Source organism: Phymastichus coffea, unplaced genomic scaffold, assembly GCF_024137745.1.
Source record: "Phymastichus coffea isolate CEN01 unplaced genomic scaffold, Cenicafe_Pcof_1.1 PCOF00020, whole genome shotgun sequence".
Classification (NCBI taxonomy): domain Eukaryota; kingdom Metazoa; phylum Arthropoda; class Insecta; order Hymenoptera; family Eulophidae; genus Phymastichus; species Phymastichus coffea.
Genome location: NW_026706831.1, coordinates 2961919 through 2979002, shown reverse-complemented (window position 1 = coordinate 2979002; position 17084 = coordinate 2961919). Strand labels below are relative to the sequence as shown.

The 17084-nt window shown below is 37.0% G+C and overlaps 1 protein-coding gene across 6 annotated transcripts in view; it reads right to left on the bottom strand.

Annotated features, from left to right (window-relative positions):
* The window catches only part of LOC131675359 (uncharacterized), a 376622-nt gene that overhangs the window by 274661 nt on the left and 84877 nt on the right, over positions 1-17084 (bottom strand). For 5 of the 6 annotated variants that reach the window (XM_058954315.1, XM_058954314.1, XM_058954311.1 and 2 more), the window contains exon 2: positions 9981-10266. In XM_058954315.1, coding sequence (XP_058810298.1) covers positions 9981-10125 — 145 coding nt within the window. In that variant the 5' untranslated portion in view covers positions 10126-10266. Of the gene's footprint in view, positions 1-9027; positions 9234-9980; positions 10267-17084 lie in introns of those variants that run through there. The other variant, XM_058954317.1, reaches the window with a different exon arrangement.

The following is a 17084-nucleotide window of genomic DNA, read 5'->3' as shown; positions in this document are numbered from 1 at the left end:
TCAAGAGAAGATCGTCCGTGCCAGTGATAATCAGGAGTGATCGCTGTTGACAAGGTGCCGTATAGCTGCCAAAGAGAGAGACCTGAGCCGACGGAGAAGCGTCGCCCTCCACGAGATCGACAGAGTGTGCGTGAGGTTTCGCCATCGAGGGCGAAACCACGTGTGCGCGAATTCGCGATCCGCGACACTAAAACAAACAGTTTTCTCGCAGTCCGACTCGCTGTCGTCCACTTCGTACGTCTGCAATATAAAGGTAAGCTGGCCAGCTTAATTTCGCGATCGTGATACGATTATTGCTCGGTTAATTATTCGTCTGAAGCGTGCATGCAGTAGCTCTACGAACAAAGAGCAGCGAGCGTCCCGACATCGCATGTTGTCGTTGAGCGAGCGCCGATGTCAACATAAACACGCGGGCCGATCTAATGTAGCATTTGATAGAAAATAAAAGGTTCTGTTCGTGATGTTAACAAATGCTCTCAGCGTGTTTATTCCGTAATAACTCCACTCCTCATAGATTTATAGATTTATTGGTTGACTGACGCCTGTTTCCTCTTGCTCTACGACTTTCTTATTTGATACAGGTGATAGCGAACGCGTTTACGCGATCACTGTAATTAAGATAATTAAACGGTAGGCAACCCCGTTACAAGACCAATTAGGAGTATATCCTTTTTCAAAAACGTGTTTAGACTTACTTACTCGCACTTTATCTCCTACCTGGAATTTCGGTTTTTTGAAAAGACAATGATCGTAAGAGAATCATGTCAAGACCTGCATTTCATTTTCTTTAGTCACGTCTTTAGGCTTCATATTTATTGTGCGATGTTTTTGATTATTATAAGATTTTATTAAACTGGGGAGAAAGTCAATCCACTTATAATTTCCTATTAAACTGAATTTTTTCCACATAATATTTTTTAGTGTTCGATTGAAACGTTCACAAATTGGTGCTTTAAGATTGCTATAAGTAGAATAAAGGTTTATTTTATATTTTTTCATTAAACTTTGAAAATTTGTATTGGAGCACTCTTTGCCTCTAGCCACTTGGAGATTTTTAGGAATGCGTCCCTTTTTTAATACAGACTCCATTGTGTTAGTGACATCTGTAGCAGTTTCCTGTTTTACTGGAACTCCCCAAGCATATTTAGAGAACGTATCTATAATAGTTAATAGATAGCGAAAACCTTTATTCTCTCTAGAATAGCTTTGCATCTCAACAAGATCAGCTTGCCACGTCTCATCTATTCCGCGTATATCGACTTTTCGACGAGGATAGTTTCGACGTACTGGTTTGTGTAACTCATCCACCACTCTTTGATGTTTCCTTTTTTATTACTATTCTATCCTCTTCATTACTATTCTAAAAACCAGTAAAGTAATGTTAGAGAAATATTTTTTAAATGTCTACCGCATACAAAAACTATGGTACCAAGAAGTACAATGCAAGTTAGGAGTAAATAGTCCTGGTATTAAAATTATGAAAGAAAAAGTACATACCTGAAGCGTGAAAAAAAATTTACTGAGGTATTAGTTAATCTAGTCATGGATGAAATAAATGTTAAAAAATGTTGAATGAGTGAGAGATAAAGAATATGGATGTATAGATTTGAGTAAAGCGAATAATTTCGAAAATGTACCTGAAGCTGGGAATATACTAGTCTTGATAGTAGTTCTAGAAAATCATAAAGGAAAAATAACTATTTTATATAATTTTTGTAATTCACTTGCAAGTACAGATAAAGTTGCTATTATTAAAACTAACTTACAAGTATTACATGAGACTGAAATAAAAAAGACGAAATCGGATTAAGACTTAAGCCTTTATAGTTCTATTAACTATTAGGAAACGAAATGACGTAAACGATGAATAAAATTAACAAAGTTTAATTAATAAAAAATACAGTCTTTTATGGGCCGAAAGACTAACGTATGCGAATAGGATTTACAATTATTATTAAGAATTCGGTGAGAGAGAGAGAGAGAATTCGAAAATTGCCGCGAAATGTAACGATCGGCGCTAATAGAAAACAGTACGCTCGCGATAGACAAAATACTATCGGAAGTATTTTTTTGCGCAATAATAGGAAGGTGCACCTACCCTGCGGTGCAATTACGGTGATCAGCCATAATTGTTGTAGAGAATCAATGGTGCTCCTTGAATCAGCTGCGCTGCCTCTCTCATAATAGCTGCTGCTTTTGTTGCTGCTGCTTTAGGTGCTGCTGCTGTGATGCTGCTGCTTTGATGCTGCTTTGATGCTGCTATCACTCACGCACGCCAAAAATTATCCAGGAATTTTAATACCAAATAACGGCGAAACATAGTTCAAACTAAATCCGACGGTACCTTCTCAAAAGTAGCTGAGGCTTAACTGCCTATTTTCAAAACCTCGCGCGCCCTCTCTCTCTTAGTCCTTCGAACTAACATCTCGAGTAGACGAATCGCGAAGAATCGATTAATCGAATCGACTACTGTTGTACATGTTATAAAACTGGTGAGTAATTCTTTGGCAATAGTTAAAACATGTTTGATAATAATGGAAATTGCATATTATGGGATCATATTGTGAATTTGGTTGAATACTAGAACAAAATGGGATTTTCGGCTGATACCAAATGCGGGATGCTCACATACAATCGCAAGAGAATAAAATGAATGTTAAGTGAGCAGCACAAACTTTGAGTAAAAATACTAGTGATGCTTTGAAACACTTAAAATGATTTTCAAGTAGAAAATTTTGCAAAAACCGAAGGTACAGAAATATTTTGTTGCGATATAAACAATGATTTCAATAAACTGGATTTTAGAAATTGATATGATAATAAATATAAATATGAGGAAGCTATATGTAAATTGAACATCTAAAAAATTAGCAATAAAGCTATAAGTATAATCGAACATATAAAACAGTTGCATTATGTTATGTAACGGGGTAACACCGTTTAATTATATTTTTATTCGCGCGATTTTCTTGAAAGGGCGAATGTAATCATTTATGCTCGAAATACAATCCGGAGAGCATGGGAAGACAGGCGTCAGTCAACCAGTAAATCTATTTAACCTATAAGAAAGTGAGTGGAAGCAAAAAAGAGTGAGCGAGTCGGGAACACTTGTTAGGAATACGAACAGAACCTTTTATTATCACTTAAATACTATATGAGGTCGGCCCGCGGATTTTTTTACATCGACGCTCGCTCATCGACAACACGTATTGTCGGGACGCTCGCTGCTCTTTGTTATTGGAATCGTTACATGCACGCTTCGGATATCGGAAATTAATCATTAAACATGTAACCGCGATCGCGAGATCAAGCTGGCCAGCTTACCTTAATATCGCAGGTGTACGAGGCGGACGATAAAGAGTCGCACTGCGCGGAACTGTTTTTGTTTATTTATCGCAGGTCGCGCACACGCACACGCACAACTGTCACTTTCAGGAAAAAATGCCCGTGCGCGCGTCATATTTGACGAAAATAAATTTTTGATGAGTGATTCAGATAGGGCTTGGTAATAGCTAAAAAATGGTGTACTTCAAATTTTCGTACGATTTTTTTCCAAAATTGGCTAATTGTCAAAAATAATAAAAAAATTTCAGAATTTTCAATTTTGCATAATTGTGGCAAAATTTAAAAAAACAATCGATGGCAACCGTGAGTCATATCATTTGAAAGCTCTCCGAAAGACCTTTCAAACACACCCACGCGCGTCTCTGTACGTTAATTTCTACCAGAGATATAAAACTTTGAAGTTAGACTGATTTTGCCCATGGGGGGGTAAAAGTGGCTGACCGGCACTGTAGGTCTCTCCCTCGTGCGGTTGTACGACACTTTTAGCAACAGCGGTCACTTCTCTGGATCACTGGCACGTATTTTTCTCGTAGGCTTCCGGTATCGGCGGTACGTGAATCGGTAGTAGCGAGACAATAAAAGCGGACGAGTGTGATGGTGGTCAAAGCTTCACTGTATGACTCGATCTCTAGCTCACGTATCAGTAATCGGCGTCGTAGTTGCGGGTGAGCGTGACGATGACCAGTGCTTCACTGGTTCGGTTTCAATCGCGCGCGTTCCATCTGCTCGCGCGCCGAATTCCTTCGTTACGTATTTCGTCCCCCCGGTAGGTGCTGCCCTCCCAGGCAGCAATCAGGTTAGGTTATCAGCGCTAATTTGACGTTTACCGTCACAGTTAATGGAACCCTAGTCATACACTCTGAAAAACAAACTAGATTCGTAGAGATAATTACTTTATTGGAAAATTGTATTGAATTTTATAAGACTTATCATGAAAAATTTGATGGCTATTTATAAATTTGACTTATAAACTATCCCAGAACTACTTAGAATCATTTTGCAGTGCTGTCGGAACAAAAGGAGGGCATTCTAATAATCCAGTTTATTATTATCAGTTTATCAATAGGTTTAAAAGACTTTTAGTATACGAAAATGTACAAGCTTCAGATAACTTAAATTATTTATTGCTTGATGATACTAAAGTTATCCAAATACCAACTGAATTTTGGAAACAGTATACAACTTGCAAAGAAAAAATAATATAGACCATTGAAAATAGGGAGAAAGATCAATTACAGTATTCGGAAAACGATCGAAAATATTATGGAAAAAGACTGAATAAAGTTTATAATTATAATGTTCTTAAATATATTGCTGGATTTGTTACAAAGTCTCTATTGAGATGAAGCAAAAGATATAGTTTATATTTTATATCGTTGACGGATGAAAAATGTTAAAAAAGAATAGAAAAACAATGTCCAGTAGTTTTTCGATAATTGTACTGTACATTTGTTAGTCAATTTCCGAAACGTTTATTCGCCATAAAAGATAATGAAAATCTTAAAAACCATAGACTAGAATTAATACGTTTTATTGTTGTAAAGTATTTACAACTTAGAATGAAGATAGTATTAAAAAATAATAAGAAAGCTCAGAGAAATATCGGAAGAGTTTATACAAGAATGACTTAAAATTTAAGCAAATAAAATTTCAAATAAAATTTCGACATCTATCGTACACACGTAGAGATGCTCTTAAAAATTACTCAAAAATACAGAAATAATCAATGCTACAATTGAAATCTATTGAACCAGTAATTAGCTTTTACCATAGCCTTCTGCTTGGTGATATATTTTGCAATAACTATGTGTTTTGAAATCAATAAAACTGTTTTGTATCCAAAATTCTTTTAAACCAATTTTAGAGCCAACCCGTTGTGAAAAAAATAATAATCAAACAATCATCTCAGGTTACAACACGTGTGTTTCGTTGGTAAATATCCAACCTCATCAGATCTTTATTAAAAAAACAAAACGAGAAAATGGTTACAATAACAGATATAAACCAAAAACAAATAAAAATCACGCTAACAAAACATTTACCTCAATTCGCAAGTCACAATCAAATTAAATATCACAATAAAGTCAAAAATACACTGTCAAACATAATATTCGCTCAACTACACAAAATTCAAATCGGACAACGACTATGAAATAATGCAAATCAAAACAGTGTCTGTTGCCTTTTATACCAAAACAAACCACCGGTAGACACAATCAGATGTATCCCCTCTCCTATGCATGAAAACGGTACATTAAATTTGTATACTACATTTGTCTCATTCCATTTTTCTGTAACATCTTTACCCAGTTTTATTATGTTGTCTAGCTTATGATTAATTAAAGGTATACAATGAATATTAAACTTTCTTAAACTATGGTTACATAAGTTAAAAAATTTTTTATGAAAAGGCAACGTTAAAACCATCGATTTGATATTCGTATTTTTTCTATCATCCTGAGTACCACTACTATTCCAAAATCTATGTTTACGAATGCGATCCAATATACATGTTTTAAAAAATTTATCCGGGTAATCATTATTTTTTAAAATGCTCTTAACAATTTTTATATTGTCTTCATGAAAAGTTGCATCAGATAGTAATAAAGATCTATCAATCAGATTATATACAATGTTTCTTTTTTGCTGAGTTGTATGGTTAGAATAAAAATTCAAAATTCTGCCTGAACAAGTCGGTTTTTGGTACCAATTAGTAACAATTTTACCGTTTTTGATTATTAACGAAATGTCTAAAAAAGTTATACTATTATTGTATTGGATTTCATGTGTAAAATTTAAATGATTATTGTAATTATTAAAAATGTCAAAAACCAATTGCAAATTATCCCTTTTCATACATAAAATAGTGTCATCTACATATCTAAAATAAAAAAGTGGTGAACAATTATATTTTTCTCGCAAAACATTTAAACAATCTGTCTCCAAATCATCCATAACTAAATCAGCAAACAACGGCGATATTGGAGAACCCATCGGTGTACCAAAAATCTGTTTGTAAATTATTCCATCAAACTGGAAAAAAGTATTATCAAAGAATTAAAAAAATGTAATTTACGGCCTTTTTCACATATTGATAATAGTTTTCAACTTATAAAAAAACTTCTGAACATAACAGTTCCGTCAGATTATATGTTAATTTCATTAGATGTCAGCTCTTTGTTTACAAACGTTCCGTGTGATTTAGTCATTGAGAGTCTTGATAGGCGATTTAACAAGATTCACTCTGTTTCGGAGATACCTTTTACTGAAATAGTTGATACGGTAAAGTTTTTGTTTGATAATACTTTTTTCCAGTTTGATGGAATAATTTACAAACAGATTTTTGGTACACCGATGGGTTCTCCAATATCGCCGTTGTTTGCTGATTTAGTTATGGATGATTTGGAGACAGATTGTTTAAATGTTTTGCGAGAAAAATATAATTGTTCACCACTTTTTTATTTTAGATATGTAGATGACACTATTTTATGTATGAAAAGGGATAATTTGCAATTGGTTTTTGACATTTTTAATAATTACAATAATCATTTAAATTTTACACATGAAATCCAATACAATAATAGTATAACTTTTTTAGACATTTCGTTAATAATCAAAAACGGTAAAATTGTTACTAATTGGTACCAAAAACCGACTTGTTCAGGCAGAATTTTGAATTTTTATTCTAACCATACAACTCAGCAAAAAAGAAACATTGTATATAATCTGATTGATAGATCTTTATTACTATCTGATGCAACTTTTCATGAAGACAATATAAAAATTGTTAAGAGCATTTTAAAAAATAATGATTACCCGGATAAATTTTTTAAAACATGTATATTGGATCGCATTCGTAAACATAGATTTTGGAATAGTAGTGGTACTCAGGATGATAGAAAAAATACGAATATCAAATCGATGGTTTTAACGTTGCCTTTTCATAAAAAATTTTTTAACTTATGTAACCATAGTTTAAGAAAGTTTAATATTCATTGTATACCTTTAATTAATCATAAGCTGGACAACATAATAAAACTGGGTAAAGATGTTACAGAAAAATGGAATGAGACAAATGTAGTATACAAATTTTGTTGTGATAGTTGCCCGTCTGTATATATTGGTCAAACTAAGAGATGTTTAAAAAAACGCATAGAGGAGCATAGGAAGACACCTTTAGATAAATCTCTTCCGGTTCCGATGCATTTGAAAAATTATCCTACACATTCGTTTGACTGGGACAACACAATAATTTTAGATAGAGAGTCTAACTATTGTAAGAGATTAATTTCGGAAATGATTTATATTAATTTGTCTTATAACACTATAAATAGACAAGAAGACACTAGTTTACTGAGTAAACAATATAAAGGTTTATTTTATATCTTAGCTGACTGATCTCATATTTATTTACAATATATTTTTTATTATTTTGTTTTGATGTACAATGATGCTTAATGTACCGTTTTCATGCATAGGAGAGGGGATACATCTGATTGTGTCTACCGGTGGTTTGTTTTGGTATAAAAGGCAACAGACACTGTTTTGATTTGCATTATTTCATAGTCGTTGTCCGATTTGAATTTTGTGTAGTTGAGCGAATATTATGTTTGACAGTGTATTTTTGACTTTATTGTGATATTTAATTTGATTGTGACTTGCGAATTGAGGTAAATGTTTTGTTAGCGTGATTTTTATTTGTTTTTGGTTTATATCTGTTATTGTAACCATTTTCTCGTTTTGTTTTTTTAATAAAGATCTGATGAGGTTGGATATTTACCAACGAAACACACGTGTTGTAACCTGAGATGATTGTTTGATTATTATTTTTTTCACAACGGGTTGGCTCTAAAATTGGTTTAAAAGAATTTTGCTTAACAAAATGGAGAGTGTCAAGAATAACAAAACTGTTTTGTATCCAATTTTTTTTATATTAAAATGATTTTATAAAAAAATCAACGCGATTTAAAAATGTTATTTTTAAGAACGTACGAATGCGAGGTAAAGACATGAAATCTAAAAAATCAGAAAAACGCATTGAAATTCGATTGTGGCGAATAAAATTTCATAAAGCTAACGTTATATGTTCGATCCTGTTCAAAATCAAAAGCGAGCTTTTATATGGTGATCAAGAATATACGTTCAGAGTTGGAAAGATATTGCTTGGATTGTAAAACGTACTGACAGACTTAGCCCAAGTATGGTACGGGAATAACAACAGGGACTAAATCTTCTACGAAAACTTCGTGCAGAATATCGGAGAATTCATACGTTTAGCATGAGCGTCTAGTAGCAGTAAAGGTCAAAAAGAGAAGCCCACACCAAGTACCAGGTTCTAGATGATCTAATAAAAATATATCTGACAAAGTTCCAGACAATGCGATGGTCAATAAGATTCACCCTTCGATGCTAACAATAGAACTTCTGGAGTTAATGTATACCAAACTCCTATCAAAGATATAAAACTATATCAAAAGGAACTGATTTCAGTAAGAGAGTTGAGTAATCTAGTAACGGAGATACAAAACAACCTTGCATGTGCTTCTCAAAAGAGAATCCTTCTAGTGCCCTGAGCTATTCTATTTCCTGATTAAGCTAACCGACCATCTTTTAGTGGGATTCAAGACAAGAAATATCAAGTTTCGGCTTCGACTACCGAAGTTAAGGAAGTAAGAAACTCACCAGCAGCTCCGTAGGTGGCGGTGGCCGCCAGTAAATCGATCTCCCCGGTATTGACAGAGCAGATCGAGCAGCCCTCAGACAGATCATGCAATAGCAGTACCAAGAACAAGCCAGCCGCCAACAAAGGAAGTAGGCCGGTTAATGAAGGCAATACCAAAGCCAAATCGGCCCAAGCATCACGGTGGTACAATGACTACTTGAAACTCCTGCAATGCACGAAATGCGACATGTTGGGTTTCAGCCTTCGGTATTACCCAGATTGTAAGACAGCCAAGGGGACGAGAATTATGAAATTTATATATAAGATATACTAGCGCGAAATTAAATTATTATATGGCATAAGTTCTTAGATGAGAACTTAAGTAGAAATTTGACTAAGAACTTTTCGACAATTAAAACTTATGTCTTTGATTGTTTTGCATTTTTAAGAAGATAATTTATATCATAATTTAAATTACTTTCAACATACTCAAACTCTGTTTTCTATATTGGTACTGATTTAATTTACGCGTAAATTAGCTTCCACATACAGAATACATAACAATTCGTCATGTCTGTGAATTTTCTTATTTTCTGGGTATTCGCTGCTTCAGCCAAATTCAAGTTATCAGCAATGATATGAAAGCAACTACTATTTTTAATTGTGCCATGTGTATATAATTCAATGAACTTATCTAAATTGGATATATTCGTGAACTAGTTTATTGAAGTATTGGCAAATGGCGTTATAGAAAACAGTAATTTGTTTTTATATCATTGCTTGACTTGTAAACGGCTGAAACAGCGACTAGTAAATATATAAGAAAATTGAGACTTAATGCATTATATATTAAGTCTAGAGAATTTAAACGTCAGTATTGTAAAAAAATAATATGCAAAAAGTGTGAAAAATATTTTGTTAATGATTTTACAAATAAGTGCTTAAATTTATATCTACAATAAAATAAACTCACCTATTTCAAAGTCCTGAATATCTTCAGGACGTGAATAGGCGGCTAGTGGAGGCTCCAGGTCGCGAATCTCCTCAAGGAGGAGAACCTCTATTTCATCGGCTGCGTATAAATCGGAGACCGAGCGAAGATGCCGGGATTCGCTCATTACTCAAGTACCGGCAATCAGCTGCTATCTTTTTGGCGCCCCAGGCAACTTTCTGCGTGGCTACCTGATTCCATTAGTTGCTTCATTTGGTACCAACTATTGTATAAAGATCTATTTATTTTTTAATTCTTCGCCAATTGCCTATAGACACATTTCAAATAACGGTCTTTAGTCACTCAATTATATTATTAAATCATAACTATTATACTATATCATAACTTATTTAATACTATCGATATGAAAATTAGAAGATGAAATTAAAAAAAAGCATTCAAGATGAGCCATTTAAAATCGCATGATAACTTTTTTCAAACATATTATTTCTTGATGGTAAAATTTATATTTTAGTTTATAACGGTGATTCAGGAGACGAAATGTACCTGCTATAATTTATAAATGATTTTGATTGATCGTCAGGAGAAAACACTCTGATACGAAGTGGGCCATGCTGAGGCCATGGGGAGGCTGTCGTGCATCATATTATCGTAGCTGAAAACGCAAAATTTCAAGCTGCAACGTAGTAAAAAAGGATTGGGAATGCGAAGAGTTAAGTGCAAATACAAAAGAAATCGAAAGAGAATTAAGAGAGAGTACAATATTTTTATAAACAAAATAAAGGGGTGCAAACGGAGTATGTGTGAGATTAGATTAGATTAGTTCGTTTATTGCGCCAATGAGGTAGAACCCCATCTGGCAGTTTAGAAAATATACAAATCAAACAATAACAAAATTTTAAAATGACAAAAGGAGATATGTAAGAATAAATATTAACGCATTTAACTTTTTAAAGAAGATGAATTTAGATGAAATGCGTGAATTGTATGTACGATGAGCAGCGAGTTTACAATAGCAATAACAGAAAGATGACTCAGAATATGTATATAAAAATGAAAAATAGAATAAAATATGTAAAATATAGTAAAATAAAAATATATAACAACAATATAATTAAAATAACAGATAAAACAACAAAAATAACAATAATAAAAGATGCAAAATAATAAAAATGATAAAAGTTATAAAAATAATAAAGAAGATAAAAGTAATAAAGATAATAAAAATAATAAGAATAATAAAAATAAGAAAAATAGTAAAAAATAATAAAAATAAAAATAATAAAAGCAATAAAAGGGCGATGGCACCTATTTTACAGAAAACGGACTGAAAGGAGGGAGGTGTAAAAGTGGAGCAACGTGCATTCGACTAAAAAACAACCAAGTTTAATTAGCTATTTAATGAACCAAAGATCTATAGAAGGGTATTTGTGGGAGAATGGATAATTTTGGGAGAACGCGTCTGGATTGACCTTGTTTGGTACACGAATGTAATTGCATAGTGCCGGCACTGGCATTAGTTTTTCGCGAGTCGCCCTCTCAATCCATGCTCTAGCCTCATAATTCAAAAACAGATCACATGTCTAATCCTCGAAGACAGAGATTCGATCGGTGGAGAACAAGGTCACGCTCAATGAATTGAGTATTCTCTGTGCAAGGATCACAAAAGAATGTTTTCAGGCTTCAGTTCGAGCGGCTTTGTATTCAAACGCCGACTGTGGATGGCGACCGGAGCGCCGGATAATGACACTATCAAGCAGGACTGACAGGTTTTTAGCTAGATAGTGTGGCGATTTTCTGGACACAGCAGAGTAGGCCAGAAAGGCGAGGGCACTATACCTATTCGGGGTAAGTGATAGCCAGTCTAGGGCTAATCTATGGTGGGTGATATGGCTATTTAGGGATAGAGTAGGTATATATGATATCCATCCTATAACGAAGCGTACGCAGGCATTTTGGGCAACTTGAAGCTTAGACGAGCGCTCTCCATCGAACTGAATACAGACCACTGAGAGATAGTCGAAATGTGGGAAAATGAGCTGCTCGACAAGAACTTTTCTAAGGGTAGTTGAGAGAGATTTCCTGTGGAAACGGAGTGAAGCCAGAGAGCCGTATGCACTTCTCGTCACGATTCTGACATGTTCGGACCAATTTAGCGTGGGAGTCAGTATTACGCCCAGGTTATTAGCACTGGTAACATAATCGAGTGGAATCTCGTTAATGGTGGTTTTCGCGATGTCGTTCAATTTTATAGCCCTAACGTACTCTTCGGTGCCTAGTATCATGACCTTAGTCTTGGTGAGGTTGAGAGAGATGCCGATTCTTAGGGCTTAGTCTGCTATAGCCTGTACATCAAGCTGCACCCTCTCTAAAGCCTCCGCAAGGCTGTCGGGATGACAGTGAAGGTAGACCTGCATGTCTTCGGAATAAAGCATATAATTCATGAAGGAGAGGACAGAGGGCAGGTCCGAGATATAAATTTCAAATAACAATGGTCCCAGAATATTACCCTGCGGCGCTCCAGTGGCAGCCCTGAGCCAGTCCGATACCCTGCCGTCCTTCCCCACAACAGCCTGAAACCTGTCAGTCAGAGAGCTAAAAAACCATCTCAAAACAGTAACAGACAGGCATAGGTCCCTGAGCTTGACCATCAGACGACCATGGGGAATAACGTCAAAAGCCTTGGAAAAATCCAGCAGGACAAGGATTGTGATTTTACGCTGCTCACTGGCCCTGCGGATGTCATCAAGAACACCCAGAAGTGCAGTTTGAGTGCTGTGAAACCTCACGAAACCGGCCTGCTGTGAATCACGCAACTTGCAGCAGTCTAGATAGGACGAAAGTTGTGCATGAACGAGCCTCTCAAACACCTTTGATACCTCGGATAACCTTGCTATCGGTATGATGTCCGATAAAAGACCGGGCAAAGGTACTTTGGCAAGAGGGATGATGAGAGAACGTTTCCAGGAGGTCGGAAAAATGCCGCACGATAATGATTTGTTGACAAGATACGTGAGAGACGAGAGAGAAATAGAAGAGACGAGTTTAAGCATCTTGACAGACAAACCATCGGGACCGAATGTTCTAGATGAGGAAGAGTTTAGTGTATATATAACCTCCTGGCTATTAATCTCACGAAATTCGATTGGGGAGTGGGCGTGAGGAACACTTGGGGGACTCGCTAAAAGAGCGTCAAAAAAGTCACATGTCATGGGAGGAGACGAGTTGACTATGTTGGCAAAGTGGGTGATTAGTGCGACTGGGGGAAAAGATCGAAACGGGGATGGAAGAGCGCGCTTAGCGACTCCTAAGTTTCATAATTCGCTCCATCTGGCCTTACTAGTACTTGCGGAGGACAGCCTGCTTGAGATGCAGGAATTTTTTGCTGAGTCGAGAGCATTTGAGACTTCATTTCGAAGTCTTCGATACCCAGCGACGTCACTGACCGAACGGGAGGAGGATACCAGTTTATGGGCAGCGTCACGCCTTTTCACGAGAGTGAGAATGCTCGGAGTCACCCAGGGTTTACGCCTAAAAGACAACTTGATGTACCTAAGAGGAGCTATCGCGTCAAAGGACTTTATAAGGACTTCAGTACGACAAGAGAGTGCACCGAGTTGTCAAGGAAATGCAGGTCAGCATCCATCGGCGGGTCCGAAGAGCGCTTCAATCGTACTGGAGATTAGTCAACCAGACACGAGAGAAGGCTGCTGATGGTCTCATTTAAGGCCTCTTCGTCTGCCCGATTTAAACTGCGGGACCTAATGACTCTGGTGACGTGCTTGTTCGTGGTGAAACTATAGGTGAGCGAGATAAAATCATGGCCAGCAATAAAGGAAGTATCGGATTTTCTAAAGTTCTGGATGGCATTAGGATCTTTCACTATATAAAGAGGTTAACTGTAGTATGGGAAGGGGGATTTATATCGAGACAGTGATGTGTGGGATCAGCGGATACGATGTGGAGGTTGTGTAAGCCGACAACAAATCTCAAAGCTCGAGCATCAGGCAGAGAGCCAGAACTCAGGTCGGCGTTAAAATCACCAGTAATGATGACATTTCCGTACAGGGGGAGGTAAGTGGCCAGGCAGTAGAAAAAATGTGTGGGAGAGCATGCAGAAGGACGTCTGTATACCACTGCCATCAAAAGCTTGGTCTTGTTGGACTTTATTTCGCTAAGGATGAATTTGGGTGTGTTATCAAAAACTGAATCTGAAGTAACTAGAAAACTAAATTTAAGATGAGATCTGACGTACAGGCCAACCCCACCACCCGCTTTCCAATTCGGTCTGAAAAAACTAAAAAAACTGAAATCGGGGAGGAAGAAGTGTGAGTGAGAGATATCAGGTGAGAAGAAGGTTTCAGTAATGGCTGTGACGTCAAAATATATAGAAAAGGCTTGTGCTTCGAGAAGAGTAAAGTGACAGGGGGAATTTAATCTATTTATACTGATGTAGCTGATAACGAAGGAAGCAGAGGGCGGGGTATGGTCCTGGCTTAGCTGGCATCATGGACCAGAAACTGGAGGAGATGGATTTGGGACCGCTTCAGATAGCTGAGCTGGAAAAATAGACACTGTTAGGCTAAAACAACCGTCGGTTATGTTAAGTTGTGGAGCAGATTTTTTTGGGATGACGGCAGTGGGTCGCTGTTTGACAACCTGGGGCGCGAAGTTGAGGTTGAGCGGTTCGTGTCCTCGAGTGCCGATCGCGGTGGCAGCCACTGACATGGCAGTAGAGCGCGGAGCAGATGGGACAGGAGGCTGACCGGGAGCAAAGGCGTACAACAGTCAAGATCGCTCTCCGACATTATAGGGATAGGGGTGGAACGCGTGTATTCCTGCATGTGGATGACCATACTCAAGACGAAAGAGCCCGCGAAACCCAGCTCGCGACTACGCGCAAGCGCCTTCACAAAAAGATTGTGGATCGGCTGGGGTAACAGTTGGCAGATGGAGACGGGATTACCCAAACCACATTTAAAGATATCTCTCGTCGTCTTCCCAGTAAGCTTCCCAGAACGCTCCAAAATAATGTCACGCGCCACCGTTGAGTCGCTGCGCACAACTAAGTACAGTGCTGATGGAAAAATCTATCACAAGCCTCGCACTGCGAGATATTGCCACCCCGGTTACTCAGTATTTCACCACACTTAGCGCATAAAGACAAGACCATTTGATAAAAGTGAGCAGTTTGAAATTTAGAACAAATTATGAAAAAAATAGAAATTCATAGATTGTGTCAAAAAGTTTCCCATCTCTCCTCCCCGGGTCTTAAAACTTCATAAGAAACTGTAATATAAGAGATAATTTGTAAAGGACAGATTGATACGACAAATTGAAAAATTTGAATTTCACGCGAAAATTTAAGTCACTGACCAGTCATAAACAGGAACTGAGAAAAGTTAGATAATGATCAAAATTTACGGGAGATTCGGGAGTAAAACGATACCATTTACAAGAGGCGGTAAAGGGATTCACAAATTAACCTGAAAATGACTAAAACGCAAAAAACAAATAAGTAGCACATACGCAAAATGAAATGAAAAAATAATTGATGAAGCGAACGCAGGGAATGACATTAAAAATTAAATGAATTGTAGAAAAGGAACACGATTTGATATAGTCGATCGAATAAAATTAAAATTAAAATTAAAATTAAAATTGTCTAACGTGTAGATAGCGCTAGATGAAAAATACATCAAAATTAAGATTAAATATAATTAAACAAGATAATGTGAAATAAAAATAAAATTAAAATAGCCATCGCGATGACTAAACACAAGAATAATTTATGTTATGAGATGTAATGCAGCGAAGAAATAACACCGGTAGTGAGAAGTTTTTCGAATAGATTGAAATATGTGGATTAATGGTAAAATTGTTGATACAGGTACTTAGCAGTAAAAATTTTAAAAGTGTTGCAAGCAGTAAGGTGTGTGGTGTGTAGTGTGTAGAGTGTAGTGGTCCTGGTGTGGAGTCTGTGTTATTGTTAGCGTTGTTAACAGAGATATGTAGCTCAAAACTCGTTAAAGTTGGAGATTTGATGAAGGTTTTGTTGTAACCTGGCAAGCAAATAATTCATCCACTGGCCAAAAAATTGACTAAAAGCCAAGAATTTTTAGCAGGAATCGGTGTGGCCAGCTGGACGAACTTACCTGCAAAAATATGCCACTCGAGGAAGTGGCAAAAGTAAGAAAATGTTAACAAACGAAGAGCGCCTCAAAAACCAGTGTGCTGCTACTCACCGAGAGAGTGAGAGAGAGCGAGATGAAGCGTATGCAGAGAGAGAGGGGCATATACTTCGAGGTATTATTTACAGTAATTGCGTATTCGCATAGTAACCGGAAAAGTCACGATAGTCGACTTTTGGTATCGTTCGTTGTAGCGCTCGCTAGATACGCATGTCGTCGCTAGTGTACATAGTGATATCCAACAAAACGGACGGTGCACTCACTTGTACGGAAAAAGGAAGCACTCTGCTGCTGTCTGAACTGCTGACACGGTCTATCACCTCACCGTACCTACGCTAGAATCTGTCGCTTACGTTGCAGGACAATGATCGCAACAATGTACCAGCAGAAAACGCTGAGCTTATCAGCTTAGCATGTGTGTCTCGAACGAACGCGTGGCTCTCAATACCATCCTCTAACCTGTTGTGACGTTCACGGGAGGGCTCTCTCTCTACCACTCCTTCGTGTTTCACCGCTTAGCTGAAAAATTGACCGAAAACCGTGTGTGCTCTCTCTCTCCTTCACTCTAATGGAACAATGATTAGCGCGGAGATTCTCGCGCTCTCCCGCACCCACGTTTAATGCTGATGTGAAAATAAATACATAGGAAAAATATATAGAGAGAAGGAACAAGAATTATAGGTCTGCTGAGAGGGAGGGAGATATAAAGAGGAAGATTCTCACTCGTTATAAGCATTTTTGAAAATTTATTTTATTTGTTCATACTTTTTTGTTTTTGTCATACCTAAGTAGGTAAACTAGAGAGGCCCCAGCTCAGGGGGTATCAGCTCACTGAGCTGATGTATTCCCTGAGCTGATGCCTGTGCGTTTTATGTTCATTGTGTCCCCTCCTCCCTACTCAGCTAATGTACTCCTTGAGCTGATGCCAGTACCT